The sequence below is a fragment of the Oryzias melastigma genome, linkage group LG14, assembly GCF_002922805.2.
Source record: "Oryzias melastigma strain HK-1 linkage group LG14, ASM292280v2, whole genome shotgun sequence".
Classification (NCBI taxonomy): Eukaryota; Metazoa; Chordata; class Actinopteri; order Beloniformes; family Adrianichthyidae; genus Oryzias; species Oryzias melastigma.
In genome coordinates this window covers 11,744,627-11,766,946 of record NC_050525.1, presented here as the reverse complement: position 1 = coordinate 11,766,946, position 22,320 = coordinate 11,744,627, and the positions used below count along the sequence as shown (strand labels likewise).

Genomic DNA, 22,320 nt, shown 5'->3' with positions numbered 1-22,320 from the left:
AAGGGTGTGCTCTTGAAGGCAAATGTGTTTTACTCCTGTGCTTCATGGTTTTGATGAAGCTCACTTGAGCATGCAAGCACATCAGAAGAAAAGCAAAAACAGGTTTTCTTCTCAGGAGGGTAAGATTAGATTACTATCAGCCTTCTTTAACCATCATTTACCATGTTAACCATAAAATAACAAAAATGGCCTGACATTTTTAACTTTTCTTTATATTTAATGTCTTAAAGAGAGGTTTCTTCACAATTTTGCTCTTAGTATTTTAAAAAATCCTCCCAAAAACTACAAAATATGTACACAAATGGCAAGATTTCTCTTGTTTTGTGTCCTGTTTCCTGGATCACCATATGTTTCTGTTTTGTTCCAATAATCTCCCCCTCTTTGGGTTTTCAACATTTCGTGTTATGTCTGCTGTACAGCACGAGCAGGAATACAGACTGAAAAGGTCTTCCGGGGACTCACCGACTGTTGAAATAAACATTAGGTTTGAATTATGAACATTTGTTGGCAGCTGGAGCTGTTTTGTGTTCCAGCTTTACCTTGGTCTCAAGCAGAAGGAGATGCCGAAGATGTCAGGAACGGGATGGTAAATGATGCAAAAACATTTAGCTAGATAGTAAACAGCAACTTAAAGGAGCGAGAATTTTCAATGAGAAGAAACTGCAGATTGCAGGAAATAAACCATCGCCTCCTGCTCTCTGCTGACTGGAGATCTGAGTAGTTTTTGTTGAGAGAACAATAAAGCAATTCACCAATCTTTCCAAGCTTCCTGTTTACAGACTGGGGGGTCAAGAGGAAGGGGGAAAGCCTGTGCTATTTTTAACCCTTTCTCTCCTCGCTCCTGCTCTTTTAAAGGAAATCCCTCCATTTTTTCAAACTCTTTCTATCATCAGTAATCATCTCCTTCCTCCACATCTGGATATTTGTTGGAGTTGTTATTTTTTGTGCCCCTTTTGTGGTCTCCTTATCTGTGGCCTTTTTCTGCCTCAGTTCAAGCCGATCTGAGCGGCTTAAACATCACTAAAGGCACAAACAGTGTAAACAGAGCCTTGGCAGGAAATAGCAATAACCCTCCTACAAGCTCCCATGTTTCCCTTTGTTTTTTCCAGCCATGCAAAATCTATCATAACACTGTCTCATTATTTCTTTCCTTCTGCCTTTAGGGAAGCTGCTTTTTGTGTGTGTGTGTGTCAGACTGCATTGTGCGTGCTGATCTTTTGTTGGGGTACAGCTCAGGTTGCAGGTCTTATCACGCATTGCAGGGCACGTTGCTTCATTCCTTTGGCTGAACACCTGGTACCGCTTTAAGAACAATCACGCATAATGGATGCATGCTAATAGAGCATCATTTAATCACCACGCATGAATCCTTGAGTTAGATAAATCAAACTTTATTTTTAAATCCTTTTTATTATATCTATTAATCTCTAACAGATGGGCTAACAATTTGTTTTAAATTCGGAATTAGTCAACTGGCAGCAGCTTGCTGCAGATTGTGTTATTGAGCTGGTAACAGGCTATTGCCTTTTATTTTTCTTTCCAAGCCATTTTTTAACAAGGCAGTTTAGTTTCTAATCCAAAAACACAAAGAAAATCCGCTATAAAAAGAATTTTGTGGTAAATTTTACTGCAAAAACCGCAGCACATCTATCATCTTTTGTTTTGTTGCATTCCAGTGATTTAGCTCAATATTTGCTCGAGATTTACAAACTTTCATAGAATCGTTCGCTCAGTTTCCATCCGAACAAATTAAAAAAAAAAAGAAAAAGTGGAAAATTCCAGACTGAAACAAGACCATGCATTGCACTGCAGTTATGACTTCTTCTCAACCACAATCAATCAAGATGAAAAAAAAAAAACTAAGTACATTAAGACATGGAGTAAAAAAAAAGTGGGGGGGGGGGGTCCCAGTAGACCGTTCACGTGTTGCACACGTTTGACAAGCTTTTTTGCAGCTCTGGAGAAGACTTTTTAATTTTTTTTTTAGTAAGCACATTTTACTTTTTAACCTAGAATGATGAAGTAAAATTCACAAAAACAATAGTAGAAAATTGCTAAAATCAAATAATTGGCAAAATTTCGGTAACAGACAGTGGCATATGTGCACATTCTTTCTTTGGTCCCTACTTTGGTCCAGTTTAGTCTTGAAAAAAAATCCAGCTTCTCCTCATGGAACGATCAAAGTCAGAGTTTTTCCCATCCCTGCTCTCAGGGGTTGTTGTTGATGATCTGCCTCGGCCGTCCATAACCTGTCATCCCAGCTTGGGATGCTCCTTTATTTGTGCCCATCTGCAGGCCGATGACATTTTTGCCTTCGCTCAGCTGCTCCTCTGAGAAATCTCTCCTGTTTTCCTGTGCTTTCCTGCACCACACACAAAACATCTCCTTATTTTTACAAAGAGTCTTGATTTTTACATGCAAAGTATAAAAAAATGACTCACCTATGGAACCAGTTGGGATCTCCTTTGTAATTCCCATCATTCTTTGTGACAGCCAAACTACCCAGGGCCATCAGGGTCCTCTGAACAGCAGCGAGGTCTTTGCCTACAAACACGCAAAATCACAATAGGAGTTCATTACATATAGGAAGGGATCAGAAGAGCAACTAGAATGAGATTCAATATCCAACATGTTGAAGTGGAAACTTTTATGATGCAGAACAAAATGGAAAGCAAGGGAGAGGAAGTGTAAGGCATTTGTTCCTGAATGGGAAATATATGGACGATCCCACTCCACATGGCACATGAACAAATTCCAGACTTAGTTTTTTGGCAGTGAAGACAAACAGACTAAATCTGGAGGAACTGTAAAAGTTTTTTTTTTAAACAATAGACACCCAACGTTTTCTGTAAATCACCCAAACAAGAAAAAAACATTTTTTTTTTACTTTCAAAGAGATCCACGGTCTGAAACATGTCCGTCTTGACGACTCCGTAGGCCTCGGTGTACTTGAGGAACAAGGAAATCTGCTCCATCTGTTTGAAAGCCATGCTGGAGGTTTTGATCGTTTTAATGGGTTTGTTGGCTCCGTACAGGCTGTTGATGAGCTCACAGAGCACCTAGAGTCAAACAGAAGAAGCACATTCCCTCTTTAGTATTCTGCTGCCAGAATGATTTGACAGTTCGCTGAAATATGCCTGACACTCACACATCCATCCTTCAACCACTTTTGGAATCCGGTCTTGTCAGGCTCGGGCTGACCAACCCCAGAGCCGCACTGGGCCATGATCCACGCAACCAGCCTCTCCTCCAGTTCCGGGTCGTATTTCTTGTCGATTTTACTTTGAACCTCGCGGCTCAGACCGTAGGCAGGACCTCTGTTTGCCATGTTGTTCCTGTTGGGAGTGAACACAGCAGCTTAGCAAACGGTCCTTTCTGTCAGCATATTTAGTCTATTTTAATGTGGATAATTTATAGCTGCAGCAACATAAAAAAGACTATATGTGCCCTGCTCACACCCAAACATCTGGCCTACAGTCAAAAACAAGATTTTAATTTGTTTCTCATGCAGGCTTTAAGATTTTTATGTTTTGCAGGGGCGGAGCAACAAGGGGGAACCCACTTATCCCCCATTTTTGAGTCAATATTAGTATCATTACTACAAAGATTAATCAATTCAAGCTTCCTTGAGTATTGAAAAAACAACAAAAGCAATATTTTATTTATTTATTCATTTATTTTACCTGAGCCCCTCAAATTGTATTTTTTTTACTTACAATTGTAAGAGAAAGTAAGTGAATCCAAATCTCAATGATAGAGAAAAACATTACCTGCTTAAATCACACCAATTTATGTTTTCATGTTTTTATTGAACACAATTGTGTGTCAAGTTTATGCATAAAACAACGTCATTCCAAAGGGTTCACATATTTTCTCCCGCAGCTGTATATGTATTTCGTTTATAATGACCTTCCATTTTGCTAATTTGACACCCTGTTTTTCTTTTTTTTTTTGAAGACGTACTTTTTTTAGGTAAATAGATCAAGAAGATTTGATTCCTAAATCTTCAAGAAGCTAAAGGGGACTCTCAGGTCAACTTTGCATTAAGATATGAGTTTTTATTTTATTTTTTGCTTTAAAATAAAGTAGGAAAGAATGTAAAAAAAATACTCATGTCTGGTTCCATGCAATCCAACAATGATCATTCAATTTTAGCACAATAACCCCAGAATGGTTCTTGCATTGTCCGGACCCCGCCTGTATAATTTACGAACACAGACATTGGGTTCCATGTAAATTAAAGCGTTGGATGTCTTGTGGTATGACGAGCCTTCTGCTCTCCATCAGTAATTATGGTCGACGTTTCTCACTTATTAATGCTGTATGAACTTCCTGTTGGCTTCGGCAGTGACGCCCAGCTCCCTGCATCCTGTTTGCTCATTCAGCTGTCACTTCCTCCCTCCCCCCTCGTCCCTGACAAGAGCTGCTAGGAGTATACAAGACCCCAAACCAAACAATAATCTGTTTCTTACTGTGAAAACACAGCTAAAGCTGCTCAGACCTGAGATTTGTTCGAAAAAAACCTAAATAATTCCAAGAAAACCACCATTTTTATTTCTAAAACATGTCCAAGGTTTCAGATCCTATTTGTTGTTTTAATCTTTCCAGGAAATATTTCCAGCTACTATAATATTTTACTACCTCACACATGCTAACGATTGAATAAACTGCACCTAGTTCTGATGATGGAAACAGTTTTGCAAATTTATAAATGGAAAGAAAAACAGTTACAACTGAAAACATTTATCTAAGATGGTCCTAATTTTTATACAATTTATTTCCTGACAAAATGCAAATGTTCTTGTTTGTTCTATTTTTACAGATATGTACAAATTGAAGTTTCGTGCTACGATCACGATCCCTGACTGGTCAAAGTTTGACCTGGTTTGATTCTCAACATATTTAATTGATGCTTTTATACCTAAAAACCAACTTTAAAACTTGCGTAGCTATGCAAGAGTTTTTAACGCAGAGGCCCAAAACACGCATTTAGATAGACTTTTCATCAGAAGTGGTTGCTTGGCGGTGTGAACATAGCTCGAGGCTTAGTAGACTGATCTGCTGTAAAACTGGGTTTAGAATTTACAACAGTTCACAACTCGCACGTTAGAACAACACATTTATTATGTTCTTTGCAAAACATAGACGGACAGTAAATCCTGAAATCCTCCTCGCCAGAGTAGCTGTTTATCAGACAGAGATAGTCTCTTTTATTGCCTGTGGTTGGGTTGGGTATATACTTATTGTGAAGTCATTCCACAGCAGTTTGTTACAGCTCTGAAAGAAAACATACAAACAGCATTTCTCAACCAGAAGGCTTCCCATCTGCGGTGTTCTGGCACGCCCGGGCAACCTCAAACAAAACAATAGGATTTATCTGAATAAATAATCAGTGATGACGACTTTTGAAACTCTCTCCGTCTTATCTCCTTTATCTAACTAGCCTGCCACCTCAGGAGTTGCACAATTACTCCCATGATCCTTATTACAGAGCTTTAACAGTTCCTCTCACCCTGAAAGTGAACTATTCCGTCACAATGTCCCTCCAGGTGTTTTGCTGAGGGGCCTGAAAGCAGCCGTGGCCTCTCAGATATTCTGGGAGTGGTCTAATAGTTGCTTGAAACCACATGTAATTTGAAGAATCCCTAATCCCCGGCAGTGCGAACTACTGGTTACTGGATGATTTATAAATGTGAACGTGCTCATTAATGTGCGACGGCTCAGTAGAGTTCCACTGTCAAGCACAGTCATGCTCAGTGCATGAGGTTATGTTGCAATCAGATTTTTGTTTTTACAGTTTTGCTGAAGACATCTGGACTTCAAGCTGCACGTTATAATTAAATGTTGCTCTCCAACAAATTCGATTTCAGTAGCATACCATTATAATTACATTAAATACCTAATGGAATGTAATTTTGTGTTCACTGTTCTCATGGATTTTTCAGTTTCAAGTCAAAGGTAACGTTTTTCTTCTTTAAATGTTGTTTTTTTTATGTATTCCATAGTAAATATGTTTAATCTTTTTTTTATTTTTTTTACTTTTACCTGGTGGGACAGTTTCTCTGAAAAGCCAACTCTACCTCAATGATTCAAATCCTGTACTTCAGATTTTACACTTCTACGCAGCATTATTCATTCAGGACGTCCCCACCCAGCCTTTGATAGTTGCCTAACACGGTTTCTTGCAATCATCCTTGAAGAGTTATTTCGAAACTTTTTGCATCAAGGTTTCATAAGCCTGTTAATGAGCCAACTCATTGTCAGTGTAGTATCTTTGCAAACACGAGACGTCGCTTTCGGAATCAGCACTTTATTCCGCCATTTCACAATACAAAAAGCAACCAAAAGTAGGAGGCGCATGCGTGTTGCCTCAGAACAATGTAACATTCACAGTACGTCAATACAATCAGACTTTTGAGTTCTGTAACTATAACTGATCAATATGCCACATTACCTCCCCTTTTAACTGGGACAATTTCACAGCATGTGTGGTTACTAAATAACACCTAAATTATGGATAAATAACTAACACCTTTACAACCTAGTTTAACGACATTTTCCTCAGAGTGGGATGTGTAGGATGATTATGGTTCTATTAAATCAATTTCAAATGAACAGTTGAACATATCATTCCCGGAATCTAATGGGAAGCTTAATCTCACGGTTTGAGCGTCTCAAAACCACGGGTTCAGGTTCGAGAGGCTCAGGTGCATGTTTTGGGGAATCACCATTTACAAGAGAACTGCTGGAACTCTTCTCTGTTTTTGAGCTGACTTCTTCTGTTGACACACCAAGTTCTGCTGCTGGTACAGCTCGGGCTCGTAGCTGGTCGCCATGCCGCCTGTGCACTGTGCCAGAGTCCCGCTCTTGGACTTCGTAAGACACTGGACCAGTCTGTCGCACCACCATACCAGGAATCCACTCGTGGCCTCCACCCACAGTGCTTCGCAGATACACTGCATCCTCCACTCCAAAAGAACGATCTGCTGCACTGTAATCATGGCAGTCTTTCTGGTGATACTGTCTCTTTCTCACCCTCTCTTTGATGCTTGGCTTCAGAAAATCCAACCTTGTGCGAATGTGTCTGCGAAGAAACAGATCAGCAGGGGACTGTCCTGTAGTGCAGTGTGGGGTAGATCTGTACTGCAACAAAAACATTGAAATTTTATCATCAATGTTGAGGTGAGTGTGAGCCAGCCTCTTCATTCCTGCCTTAAATGTCTGGACATATCGTTCTGCCAGGCCATTTGATGCTGGGTGTCCTGGGGCACTTGTAGTGTGATGAATGCCATTCTTTTTGACAAAGGTTTTGAACTCTGTTGATGTGAAGGTAGTCGCATTGTCAGTCACAATTTGCTCTGGCAGACCAAAAGAAGAAAACAACCTCCTTAGTCTTGTGACAGTAGCTTGTGTGGTGATCTGTGACATGCGAAAAACTTCCAACCACTTTGTGTGGGCGTCGACCACTATCATAAACATGGTGCTCATGAAGGGTCCAGCAAAATCTATGTGGAGTCTTTTCCACGGTTCTCCAGGGAACTCCCAGGGATGCAGGGGAACTTGTGGAGGTGTTGGTTTGTCCAGCTGGCATGTTTCGCATTCTCTGCAGACTCGCTCCACATCCGAGTCAATGCCAGGCCACCACACATATTTACGGGCTAAGGCTTTTGTCTTTACAATGCCTTGATGCCCTAAATGGATCTCTTTTAGGACGTCTTCCCTCAGCTTGGAAGGGATAACAACCCTTGTTCCCCAAAGAACACAACCTTGTTCTGTGGAAAGTTCATTTTGCCTTGTGCTGAATGCCTTCAGGTGTTCATCTGGTGTCTTTGGCCAGCCTTCCATTATGTACTTGTAGACTCGTGACAATTTACTGTCCGTGCGTGTCGCTTGTGCCACCTGTTGTGCATTCAGTGGTGCCTCCTGGAGATGATCCGCTAGCAGTGAATGAACTAGCTCTGAGGTTCCAGCTGTTCCACGGTCGCTAGTTTCAGGTAAGGGAACGCGGGAAAGGCCATCTGCATTACTGTGCTCTTGTGACTTGCGATAGACTATGTGGTAGTCGTAGGCAGAGAGTATAATTGCCCATCGCTGGATACGTGCAGCTGCTAAAGTCGGCAGACCTTTGTGTTCTCCAAACAGTGTCACCAATGGGCGGTGATCAGTCACCAATGTAAAATGCCGACCCCACAAATACTGGTGAAATTTCTTCACTCCATAGACCAGTCCCAATGCTTCTTTTTCTATCTGGGAATATTTCTTTTCAGCTGGGCTTAATGTCCGTGAAGCATAGGCAACAGGGCGTTCCTCTCCACTTGGCATGGTATGCTGGATGACTGCGCCGATACCATATGCTGAAGCATCACAAGCCAAAGTGAGTGGTAGATTTAGATCATAATGGGCCAGGACTTGGTCACTTGCTAGTAGTTCCTTGCATTTAAGGAAAGCAGTGTTTTGCTCCTCAGTCCATTTCCATGTGACGGTCTTCTGCAGCAGTTTGTATAAGGGCGCCAACACTGTACTTTGCTGTGGTACAAACCTCCCATAGTAATTGTACAATCCCAAAAAGGCTTGTAACTCGGTCACATTTGTTGGAGGTGGAGCCTCTTGGATGGCTCTCACCTTTTCTTTTGAGGGTCTGACACCCGTCTCATCCAGTTCATGTCCCAAGTACTCGATAGTTTTTTTGCCGAACTCACACTTTGAGCGTTTCACATGCAGTCCATTTTCCTGTAAGCGCTGTAGGACTTTTTGCAGGTTAGACAAATGAGCCTCCTCTGTATTTCCTGCGACAAGCAGATCATCAAGGTAAACTACAACAGGTAGATCCTTCATCAGACTGTCCATGATACGCTGGAAAATGGCTGGTGCTGAGCTGATTCCAAATGGAAGTCGATTGTACTCATATAGTCCTTTATGAGTGTTGATGGTTGTGTATTTCTTTGAATCATTGTCAAGTAAAACCTGCTGGTAGGCTGTAGCTAGATCTATCTTGGAAAAGATTTTACCACCACTAAGGGTAGCTAACAGCTCCTCTAGACGTGGTAATGGGTACGTCTCAGCCTCTATTGCCTGGTTAACTGACACCTTATAATCTCCACCAAACCGGAGTGATCCATCTTTTTTTAGTACTGGGACTATGGGTGCTGCCCATTCACTGTACTTCACTGGAGAGATAATGTTAGCCTCTTCCAGTCTTTTAAGTTCCTTATCTACTTGATCTTTCATGGCAAATGGAAGGGGCCTGCTTTTACAAAATTTGGGAGGAACATCAGGTTTCACCACTATTGCTGCTTTAATGTCTTTAAGCGTTCCTAGCTCTTCTGCAAAAACCTCAGAGTACTTCTCCAGCACTTCCGTGAGTGATTTACATGTGGGTGACTTTAGCGATTTAATCTGCTGCCAGTTTAAGCTGAATTCTTTTAACCAGTCTCTTCCACACAAAGTGGATCCACATCCTTTTACCACCAGCAGGGACAACTGTCTGGTCTCGTGTCCGTAGCTCACCGGTACTGTTATCTGGCCTAAAACAGGAATATTACCTCCATTGTAAGCCTTGAGTCTTACGGTAACAGGTTGCAGCGGAAAATGTGAAAATGTCTCTTTGTACTTAACTTGTGGTAGGACACTTCTGGCAGCTCCAGTATCTATTTCCATCTCTAACTCTGTGTTTGCAACTATAAATGTCTCCTTATATAAATCTACGTCATCATTGGTTACAGTCAAAATGCTAAATAGTCCAAGTTCAGCATCATCTTCCACTTCCACATGTTTAGTGTGGTGCAGTGCTTTTTCTTTGAAGTTCCGTTTTTCTCTCCCCCCTGTTAGAGTTTTTGAGCGACATGCCTTCTTAATATGTCCAGTTTTCCCGCAGTTATGGCATTTGACTTCCTTAAAATAGCACTCATTTGCCGTGTGGTTTTTCCCATTGCACCTGAAACAGTTTCGTTTTTTGTGTCGCTGCTCCACCTTGTGGACACTGGCTGTTCCTACACTGTCATTTCCAACCACGCGCAGCTGACGTGTCTCTCGGTCCGCGGTTTCCATGTTTAGGGCGATCTCGAACGCTTTGGTGAAAGTGAGGTCATTTTCTGACAGTAATCTTCGCTGACAGGCTTCATTTTTGATTCCACTCACAAAACGATCACGTAGTGAGGAGTCCAGATTGGCACCAAACTCACAATGTGCCGCGCTTCGTTTCAACTCGGCTGCGTAGTCTGCGACCGGCTGGTCGTGCCTCTGATTACATCGATTAAAGCGAAATCTTTCTGCCACCAATATCGGCTTAGGCTCGAAATGTTCCCTTAATATTGCTACGATCTCATCAAATGTCTTTTCCTTTGGCTTACTTGGTTGTACCAGATTTCTCAGAAGTCCGTAGGTGGATGCGCCCATTACGGTTAGCAGGGTTGCTACTTTTTTTTCTTCGGCTACATCGTTAGCTTCGAAAAACTGTTCAATCCGTTCCACATACGCCGACCATGGCTCACCGTCTGGCTTGAATTCATCAATTCTTCCAAAAAGGGACATTGTACTCACTAGCACCGACACCAAGTGTCTCTTTCCCTCTGGAACATTAGTTTTTTAATCCTCGTCGCCAGTTGTAGTATCTTAGCAAACACGAGACGTCGCTTTCTGAATCAGCACTTTATTCCGCCATTTCACAATACAAGAGACAACCAAAAGTAGGAGGCGCATGCGTGTTGCCTCAGAACAATGTAACATTCACAGTACGTCAATACAATCAGACTTTTGAGTTCTGTAACTATAACTGATCAATATGCCACAGTCAGTTTTTTTCCTTTTATTATAAAAGCACAGGCAGGTTAGTCAGAAAGTAAACCTGCTTCTTTAAAACTTCTGGGCCTCACATTCCAAGACAGTGAAGAGGAAAGACTAGATTTTGAGGGATCCGACTAATCCACCCAGGAATGACTAGACTTTAAGTTAACTTCAGTCTGTCAATGATTGAATAAGTAAAGGAGATGGTAAGAAAAAGTGGAGGAGCACGTGTGCCATCGACTTGCTGTCCTGTATGAGTTTACAGGTAATTCAAGGATAAGACAAAGAAAGTCCAAGAAAAACTAAAGGAAAAGAAGTTTTAAAAAATCTGTACTCACTTTTAGTCGTTTTCAGGTGAACGTGCGTCTTGTAGTGCTCTGTTCCTGCTCTTCCTCTTCCTGTACAACCCAGTGCAGAGTGTGCTGCCAAATTAAATACAGCAAACGCCGCCTTGACTGAAATTATGACTTCACCACATTCAACAGAGAGAAAGCGGAGAGTGAGCAAAAGCTCTAGGCTCCGCCCCTCTATGCTCTCTGTTCCTCTGCTCAAATTATAATTCCTTATTTAGGAGAAGGCAGGAAAGAAGAAGGAAGGGCATGTGACTTGAGAGTATGGTGTGGTCACAAAAAGGAATTCTCCAAATTTTTCCCTCTAATGCTAGAAAGAAAAGGACTGGATCAGAGGGGAAAAGGGGAGGGGAGATGAAACCATCACTATGAGGAACACATGGATGAGGTTTCAGTTAAAAGAGCAGTGAAACAAGGAAGGAACATGTACTTTTTTTAAAAAGTTTTCACAAGAAATAAAAAGGTGCTGCACATAAAATGCAGCCTAAAAATGGGGGCTAATTTTGAAGCAGAAAATATTAATAAATCAAAATCTAAAAGAAAGGAAGTCCAAAAATAAGCTTAAAAAGCTGTCAAGAATTACTAGAAATTGAATGTGATACAGCCTAATATTAAGTATTATTTGCTATTTCTAAGACAACATTTTTTTACATTTTGATGCACATAATTGTAATTTATTTTTTATTATTGCTTGTGCTATCTTACAGGGTCCAGATGTCCACACCCTTACATTGACGTGTGGTCCCTCCCATGACAAAGGTGGACAAAGGTGAACAGGATTTAAGCACCAGTGAATATAAAAAAATCCTTAAAAAATAAAAAAGTTCAGCACGCTGTCTTGTGGGGTCCAAATGACCACACTTTTAATGAAAGCAAGCCTAAGATAGCACAAGAGTGACAAAAACATTGCAGAAATGAAAATGTGAACAAAATGAGAATGTGATCTTAGTACAACCTGGCCCAAATCAATAAATCCACAGAAAATCCAAAATCAAAACTTATTCTTAGAAAATATATCAGATTTTTTGTTTCAAATGAACACCAGTCTAACTTGATAACACTAGTTGAACTTTAAAATAACATCCCCAAAATGGAACCCAAATTACAATGCAATTTGAGTTTTAAAACAAGTTTTTTTAAATTTGTGGGGTGTCAAACTCCAATCGCACAGGAGGCCAAAATCCAAACACACTTTCAGTCGCAGGCCGAACAGGATAAACAAGATTTTTTAAAATTTTAAAAACGTAACTTTTTAACATTACTATGAAACAGTCAGGAATATTATTCCAGAATAAATTGACTTAAACCTTGTATGTATGTAACCTTTATTTAACCAGATGAAAACTTGTTGCGATCAGGATCTCTTTTACAAGGGTGACCTGACCAAGAGGTCAGCAGCTTTAATAACTTTAAGTATGTTACTCTTCATAAAAATATATTTTGTCAAAATTAAATGAGTTAGATGTAAGCGGCAGATAACATTGGGCTATTACTAACAATAATATAAAACATTTTAGAGGATATGATTACCCAGTGGGCCGGATCCGGCCCCCGGGCCTTGACTTTAACACGTGGTCTGGAGTACGGAGCAGAAGGATTTTGACTCATTTTAATTATATTTTCCTTATTTCTAAATCCTAGCCCTTAATGAGAGAAAAAAAAACTATTAAATATGTGGATTTTGAGAGTAAAACAACTTAAAACAAAGTTTTGAACTGTTATAAGTGTCAAATACTTTGTGATTGCTTTGACAAGTCATCTGAAAATGGAAAGAGAAAGCAGGAAGCGGTGACATGAAAATCTCCCCTTGACACAAATCAGCAACAAGGCTTTTTGAAAATGCGAACCCTATCACCTTAAACCCCCTGGTTCTCGAGCGGTTTCTGTGGGAATTTTTAGGCAGTCTGGGTGACAACCAAGGGGAGACACTCCCTGAGAGGCATTCCAAGCTTGTCAGCCCCCGATGGTTGCAGCAAGTCAAGACCTGACAGGCTTTTCACATGAAATGATGGCATCAGATGTGATAACGTTGTCTGAAGCTGGCAGCTTGAAAAGTCATTGACTGAGCTCATCTAGTACAAAAAATCCAAAAGAAGTGTGTTCAGAAATGTCGGGGCAGGTTTGTGTTTGCTGGGTGTGCTCTCATGTCCTGTGATTGATTTTTAAGTCACACCCAGAAAGGGATTTAATGCTTAACCACTAGGTTTTGTTTCTTAGGAATGTTCCCTTTTTGCACACAAAAACTACGCAAAGGGCCAGACAGCGCCAGTTTGTGACTTTCCCTCTTCTCTAGGTGAAGAGGACGAAGACGTAGGTCGCTGCTTGCTGGTTAGTTTAAAGTAAACAATGGACATATGTGCAGGAGTTTATACAGCAAACACAAAATACAGGGCAGGCAGAAAGATGAGAAATTCCACAGTTGCCTGAAGGAAAAACAATCTCAGCCACACTTTATTTACTGTTTCCCCATCTCCCAAATGGTGATTCTTTTTTCTCCTCATGTCTTTGCATCGTTTGTCTGTCAAACTGAACACGCTGGTGTCATTTAAGTCAGAACTGCCAAATGTTTTGTTTCCACAAACTGACAGCTCGGAGATGTTTTTTTTTTTACTTCTTATTCATTATTGATCCTGAGCAGGCCCGTCACTGCACTACAGCAACATCTGGTGGCCCAGCATGGCAGATATCTGTTGACATCTTGTTATTGTTGCATAGTGATTGTGTGTTTTTGTGTCGTCATGGCAACACGGGCCCCCGGAGACTGCCGCATCAACAGGAACTACCACAAAGGAAGTTTGGAGTTTATATCTGCTCGTCTGCCTTTCGTCACACATCTTGTCACTTGCTTGTGAGAGATATGGTGGCGCAACTGGAAAAATAAATGATTTTAAAACAATGCTGGTTAAAATAACATTATAGTCATAACAATTAGTAGCAACAATTAACACCATTTTGTCTAAATTAGAGTGACACTGCTGGGTCCTGATTGATCAAGCTGAGCTGCTAATTGAAAAAAGAGCCACCCGGTGGACAAAACACTCCTGACCATCAGGGTGTACAATCTGAAGCCGACGTTGCTTCAAAGATTTAAGATGAGCACTTTTGGTGCAGGGAACGGTCAGAGGGCTAAAATGTTGTTGGTTGTATTGTCTTTTAACTTTAAAGCTGAATAATTGAAGAGCAAACCTCTTCTAAATCCTAAAATAACACGGTGTCCTGCTAAATCTCTTAGTGGTTTTAGACTTTTAGAGAAAACACTCAGCGTGCAGTGTGATGCCTTTGGTCAAAAATAAATAGATGAATAAGAAATGACTGGTCGTCTGACAGTGTGGTAAGTGGATGACATCGCTGTTACAAGTTCAGATTGGACTAGAAGACTGTTGGGAAGTTGTGTTGTTTTTTTGTGATGCACTTCGTTGAGTTTGGTTGTCTTTCAGGTAAAACACATCATCAATACCATTTTTTTTATTAGTTTGCTTTTCAGTTAAATTATGTTAGTTATTACACAATGTGTTTAAGTAATTGTAAACGGAAGACTGTGTTTTTCTACCAGTGTGCCGTGATGCTCTATTGTGTTGTCAGTCCCTTAGGATTTTATTATTTATTTGGCAAAAAAAAGTTTTAAATCACTGACTTAAGTGATTGAACCAAGTGTGTAGCCTTAAAAAGACAAATTTTCTTTGTACTAAGAAAATAATAATAAGTTTAAAGACCCACTCCAATGAAAATTGTGTTTTAACATGTTCTTGTGATATTTTTCTCAAGAGGGAAGACTTAAATAAAGAAAATGAAGAATAAAATTGAATTTCTGAGTATTTTTTTATTCAAATGGTGGCGAATCAGGAGCAGACACAAAAACCTGTGGATACTATTGATTAATAAGGACAAATATTCTAACAATTCCCAAAACTATTTCATCAAAAACAAGTCAACTTCACTCTCATAGTACCAGACAAGGGCAGACATTCCACCTTCCTTCTATCCATAAATCACAAGTTACATTTTCTTTGTTTTACCGCGGCAGCAAACTATTAAATGAATATGAGTTCTTGATAACAAGATTCAATAAAAATAACCTAAAAAAGATGTTGACCTCAAGGTATAAAAATGGGATAATTTTCATAAAATCAATTTGATTTGGAATTGTTATGTCAGTTATTTGGTTTTCTGTATTAGATTGTTCAATTTAGTTCTCTTTGTTTACTTACATTATTTTATTTTATTTTTCTGACAGAGGTGTGTTACCATCTTGAATAAGCCCAGAAGAGTTTCCTCAACACACCATAACATGATTTTACTTTTGTATTTTTTAATTTTGCTTGAATTTTTTTGTCTTTTTTATTTGTGCACATAAATCGAATCAAATCTAATCAAACCTATATTGGAAAAAGCTTGTAGCTGTGATTTACATGCCACAATCGGAGGGCCGATCAAAGCTCATTTTAATGCATTTAATGCATCCACTTGCAGACGAATAGATCCATGTTCATCCTTTGTTTTCCTCACCTGAGCTAGAATCTGAGTCAAAACTGCCATTTTGTTGCACCAGTAATGTCTCACCTACAACTGAGAGGTACATTTCTGATGAACTGTGCAGAAACTACGGGTTTTATTTGTCCTAAAATTGGCATAATCACAATTTAAAGACCACCAGGAACGTTTTGAAAGTAGATCAAAGATGATCGGAGAGGGACTTTAATTTTTAAATTCAATGAAAAGGAAAAAAAAGGTCAAGCATCCTGAAAAGGTTGCATATATTTTCTTTGAGTTAGAACCTCCAGACAACCCTGTGACTCCCACTTTGAAGCTGGTTTAAAATATTTAAACCACAGGAAGTTGCATTTTAAAGAATTCAGAATAATTCTTAATTCAAAAAGTATATAGGGAAGATCTCTTTTTTATAATTTATTCTTATATTTCTTCCATATGTTTTTGGTGAAGCATTAACTGGTCGTGATGGTGCTGATAGCTGAAGATCGGACTTCACATTTGCTCCAAACCAATAGACAAACTTCATCCATCTTGGAGTTCTGTTGAAATCAAGTCTCGAGGCTCCCATGTATTCCTGCCTCGTTTGACAGGTCAAGATTCAGCAAAGTTATTTGAAACATAACATTCAGTCAGATGATGACTTGAACACAATGGAGGATCACATTTTCCTAGATAAGCACATTCCAACATGGCGACGACGAGAATTAAATTATGTTGAAGAATGTCCACCGGACAGGACTTTGAACAAGCCGTTATCAACAAGAAGATACCAGCGTGATGGAAATAGATTTTGTTAAGACATGGCTTCTGTAAAACAAAGGATCGATTAAATATTTTTATAGACAGTAGATTATAATCAGGACAAAAGCCAACTTTCCTTGTAAAGAATTTGCTTGATTTTCTTTATTGTTTCTGTATCCTTCATTTGATTAAAATTAAAGCAAATTATTTATCTCTTGCTTACGTATTATTCAAAAGCGACTAATTTTTACATATTAACTCCAGAAAGAACATTGAGTTTTAAGATTGAAGGACCTCATATACTGCTTTGACGAACCAACCAGCTGAAGACAAGGAGAATTTATGGCGAAAGTCAACAAACAAACATTTTCAAACATATTTACATTATTATTGGAGCCAAAAACATGAAAGTTTGGAAGCCGCATGTACTTTTAACCTTTGTTAATACATTAGTTCCACTCCTGATATCGAGCCTTCATTTTGTTTGCATATTTCTTTAATGGCTCCGATGGCCAAGTGCCAGCACCAAACTGAATGCTAACATGATTGTGAACTGTTAGAAGTGGGTGTCTGCATACTAAGTTGAAAGGGGAACACAACAGCTGCAGCAGCTCTCTGTAAATCATTTCTGAGGGTTTCATGCATGCTGCGTCTGTGCAGCTCTGATAAAGGAAAGCAGAGAGGAGAGTAGGAAAGCTACAGCACGACGGCTTAAAGTCACAGCTACAATGCACGACAAAGTGACAGAAAAGGACTTGGATGCATCGACTAGAGTTACCTGCTGATATTTTACCTTTGAGTGCATCAACACAGGTCATCAAAAACAATCCAAAGCAGGACGTTTATGTCAAAATGAAGCTGAGGCTGTGAAGCAGGAGACAAATATTTGTGCAAAGTTTCTTGAATATATGGTGATAAGACACACTTCACAGGTAATCGTGGTTTTTAATGCTACCCTAAACTATACTCAAATAGTGTGAGATCATGATTAGACAAAATGTTGTTAGATGATCACTGCAGTGTTTTCTTAGAGCTGAAGTCTGCAGTTTGGTCTCCTCTGAAGCCTGTTATCTTAACGACTGATATTCACTCTCCCGGTGCTCTAAACTGTGACCTACTAATTGTCCGTATAAATCTTGTGCTCTCCACCTCCTCCCTCTAATTTTGCTATGAAACAGAAAGCAGTTGTGCAGAAAGTAATCTTCTGCCCTTCAGTATCCGCTCGGTTACTTTCCAAATTAGATGGAAGTTTTTCTCCTCTGGACGTCTGACTGCAGTCCTGCAGGTCTCACTGAGTTTATGCGGTTTTGCTGCCAGGGACACAATCCTCACTGAAAGATGTTTGATACACACAATCTGATGTAGTTACAGGGGTGATCCCAGTCACATTTTTGTGACTGCAGACTATTGATCTGGTTGTAAAAGTGAAAAAGAGCAGGATGAGTGTGGAGGAAGGACCTGGGAAGTAAAAGTCATTGATCAGGCCTGGATGTGAAGGTGGTCTTTGTTCATCCAGTGGACCTTTATCTATTTAAGAAAAGTAGCAGACAGGCTTAAAAATAATCCCTATTCTATGACTAAAATGGGGCTGGGGTTTTGCACATATAGAGCCGCACCTTCTTTATGAAAATATTTCCTTTAGAAACTTTAAAATGTGGCTGATAAGAAAAACAAAATTAATTGTAATTATTATTTCAAAAATGAGCAGGGTGTCACTCAGATGTTAAAACAAAAAATAGCGCACTTAATCCAAGTTAGCTACAGTTTGTTGTTGAAGTGGCAGATAAGTGTAGTCGGAATACACCCTAAATTAGCTATACAGACACTATTTAATCCACGACTGTTTATATTTCTTTGTAAATAAACATGCTCTGTGAATAAAGGAAACCTTTTTTTTTTTTTTAATAAATATGACATTTGTTTTCTTGGTTACAAAGTTTGTTACGTCTAAAAATGTGGAAAGCTAATCTCCAGAAAATTAAACTCTGCAGAAATGGTGGGAGTTATTGTCAGTGGTCTCAATGAAAAAGATTAAAAAGTCATTTTATTGTAATATAAAAATGACAAATGGGAATAAAAGCATTCAGATTAAAAGGATGTGGCTTTCTCCAATAAAAAACAGATGTTTTGGATTTTTCCTTGTACATTTTTTAAAGGACATACTTAGGAAGAAAAAAGGAAATTCACTGATGAACAAAAATGAAATAACCATAACAACATTTTAGATAAAATCCAAATGGACAAGCCAGAGCAGGTTTCTCTGAGCCAGGAGGACAGGAAAGGTCAGACAATGGCAGGAGGGCAGACTAAAAATGTGGAGGTGTAGGGAGCAGTGGAAAGAAAAAGGGGAGAGAGTCAGGAGGAGGAGAAGAGGACCAGATGGAAACAGAGAGAGAGGAAGAACAGAGAGACTGTGCCAAGCAGAAACACCACAAAAGAAGACAAGAGTCACTTGCAGCGAGCTGAATAGAGACTGACACAAATTGAGGGTCAGAGCCATTAGGAGAGTGGAAGTGAAGCAGGCTCCAGAGAGGAATAGGCCGACTCAATTTCATCTTTATGAGTGAGCGAAGTGGCAGAGAGGGTAATATTGATGGAACACAGGAGAGGAATAATGAAATGATTCCCCTCCTGAACTGCCTTATCATGGAGATATTAATAAATCAGCTGATAAGAGCAAGTCGCAGAGCAGAGGAACATTTGATTAGGAAGCAGAGGAGAGCTCAGCAACAGGCTCTAACAACACTGCTGAGGAGTCTTTTAATAGACATCCGTGCAATTCATCGGATTTTTTAAATAAACGAACAATAAGCAAACCATTCAGGCTTTCGTTTGTTTTCTAACCATCAACAAACGAACATAAATAAATTGTGATGTAAGTCGTGTGTTAATAAAATCCGGATGAATTACAGAATGTAAACTACATAATTAAAAATGATCAAATAAAATGTTTTCCTTTAATATGAAAACTCCTTAGGGTGTATGCATAAATCAAACGCGCAAGATTTAATTAAAATGTAAACCAGCGTAAGCATGAGAGCTTTCATCTAAAAAAATATCATGTTATCATATTTTAATCTTTGAGTTTAAGCATAAACGGTCTTGTCCAGTACTGTGTTCTCTTTGCAATCAGTGTCTGGTCCAATTTCTTTACAGTAAACAGAGTTGAGGTATAAATGCAGGTTGGAAAATTCAAATAAGGGATGACACAGTTCACAGTTTAAAATTCAACTGCATGTTACACAATATGGTCACAAACACAACTGTCACCTAACGATGGGGAGACATCAACAGAGTCTTCACGATTTCATTCCACTGCCTGATTTTTTTGAGAATCGTTGGCGTGGTCGTAAACGTGGACGAGTGGTCAAGAGGCAGTCAGGCATGTAGACTGGCCCGTTTTCTTTCATCTACGTTAGCGCTTCGCTTTTAGCTAACAAAATCCATTGTGACAGAGGATTGCAGAGCCCTCCGCCAAGAGGTTACCCCTTAAAAAAATAATTCTAGGAACTCCTTCCCCTCCAAATGCCCCTACAATTGGACGGGCTGAGAGAAGTCATAGGGGTAGGGGGAAAATTCAGATTCAGCCTGTGAGAAAAATTGTAGTGTTGCCCTTAAAATTTTTACCTTTTCTTAAAATCTCTACGAGCACTGTAAAAATACGACTGCTGCCTTCCCAGAGAACATTTCAATTTGGGCCCCATATGGTTTACCTTTGGGCTGAATTGTTGGGCCCCTGGTGGGTTTGTCTGCAGGTTCCATGGTGGCCCCACCTGCGTTTGCCTACACTGGCTTGAGTGGGAACTCTAATCTGGCTCACTGTCCACCGGGCGGTTAGTGTAGGGATCCAGACCATGTCTTTTCCAATTTTTTTAGCTTTTTTTTCTGTTTGTAGAACATAAATCATGTATCAAACTGAAACAAAACCGTGACCCAAAAATCAAAGCTTGAGCCAAAATATGGGGAAAGTGAATTGTTCCATCCCCAATTAAAATCCAAACTAAATCAAATTCAATGGGTCCAGCAACTTGATGATGATTAACAGAACTTTAATAAAACCTTTTTTATCAGAACTTTCTCAAAAACAATCTGAATATCACTGAAAAAAACAGCAGTTTAGTTTAGCTGCCTCTGTATCTGTCATTCACCTAAGAAAGTATTTAGTTTATGGTCATATTTTCCTCCTGCACTACAGGAAACCCTCAAGCAAAACTTACTGCAGTTGTCTTCCAATTTGTTCTGCAAATCCTTTTTACAAAATATCCTGTAAATATCATCTTAACTTTTCATGGATTTTATTAGAAGTAAATTCACCTTTTACATTTTTTTTATGCTTTTAATATCTGTAATGAAATTTTGGGGGTTTGACAGTAATCAACATGATTCTTGTGAATGAACAGAGCTGCTAAAAAGCGATTTGCTACTTTAGTGCATGAGTAGGCGGGTAAGATTTTGTATTGAAGGACTGTGCTAATACCTTATGTGTGGAGCAGCAGCGTGTTCATTAACATCCTGTTTATTGCTGTCATCTGGGAAAATAGATTTTAATTATTTCATCAAATGCCATTGACCTTGCAGTGTAATCAGATCAGAAATAGAGTTCCATCTTCATAAAAATATTTGTCGGTAATTAAACCTCGATTCGGCTCACAGATGCACCGCAGCTGCAGTGCTGCGGTACAAAAAAAGGCCTAGCATGCGTTTAACTTTCTCCCTGAATGGCTCCATAACTGAGTGGGTTGTGTGCATTGATGTGCCACTGTGTAGCAGAGGCAGCAGACATGCTGCAGTGCTGCTTCTGCCCCTCACTGCTGCAGTCTCTGTGCAGCTTAACGTCGTTACTGCCCTTCTGTCGCCACAGCAACCACCACAGCAGTGTTTTTTGCTTTTATGGACCCTGCGTGTGTGTGTGCAGCTGAATATTGGATCATTGCTGATGTGATGTGCCGTATTATGTCAAACATGATGTGGGTTGTGTTCTGCAGAGCTCAGTGTGGCCTTTAAGTGAATGAAAAGGCACAGTCCTCATTACTTTACATTCTATCAGACAATCAAATTTATGAACACTCCTCTTCATCCCCCCGTGTCCCTCTTCCTTCACGGTCGAACTCTGCTTTCTGTATTTCCCAGGATGTGGCTCTCACCACGTGTGCCGCCGACTGACGATTTAATAACGCTAAAAGGTTCAGCGCCCCCTCACCTCTTTCTTCTCTCCCTCAGTAACCTTTCTCATTACTGAAATTATCAGCTCCCATAATAACTCACCTGCTTACTGTTTGAAGCGCGATGGGTCTGGAAAAACAATGGTGGGTGTCAAAACCATGAAGGATGAGAGGCTAAGTTCCTGCTGGTTTGTGGTAAATTCTCTTTAGATCATAGAAATCATTGGATTAAATATCTATAATTCATCAACAGAAGTCCAGAGAGCAGGCAGGCGGCCGTGTCTCTCAGTGATGTATCATTTCTGAATGTTGAATAATAAATGTTAAAGCAAGTTTTGAGTCTGTGCAGCAGATAGGAATGCATCACACTTTACAGCAATCTTACAGGATGCAGTGATTTTAATGGTGCAGTGTTACTGGAGTGCCCCGTGCACCACCTGTGAGGGAAAGTGCAGAAAAACTGTTTCATGTTGCTGATGACCTACATGCTAATCCGAGGGTGAAATTTCAACACCATTTTTGTCAGTCTTCGGTTGTCGTGAGTACAGAAGAACCTGAACTGCTAAATCCATAACTTTTCATGATTTGTCTTAAAGTGGAGACAATATAACATGTTAGTATGTTTTAGACCCAGGAGGAGTCCAGAAAAAAATGACTTGGCTTGCTACCACCTGACCTGATTTGAACTACTTTCATCCATGATTACAGTCACTTGAGAGCGCTGACTAACTTTCATTTTATAAGATTTTTTTTTTTTGGCCTACTATTTGGCACACTATTCTCATTCATGCCCG

General features: G+C 39.7%; 1 protein-coding gene across 1 annotated transcript; it reads right to left on the bottom strand.

Moving 5' to 3' along the window:
- Nucleotides 1-1,375: 1,375 nt before the first annotated feature.
- LOC112142798 (transgelin) lies at nucleotides 1,376-11,277 on the bottom strand. Its single transcript, XM_024266372.2, has 5 exons — nucleotides 11,121-11,277; nucleotides 3,149-3,335; nucleotides 2,888-3,059; nucleotides 2,442-2,544; nucleotides 1,376-2,362 (listed from the first exon to the last, which is right to left on the bottom strand). Exons 2-5 carry the CDS (start codon nucleotides 3,326-3,328, stop codon nucleotides 2,209-2,211), a joined length of 609 nt encoding a protein of 202 aa, XP_024122140.1. The 5' UTR covers nucleotides 3,329-3,335; nucleotides 11,121-11,277; the 3' UTR covers nucleotides 1,376-2,208.
- Nucleotides 11,278-22,320: the final 11,043 nt, after the last annotated feature.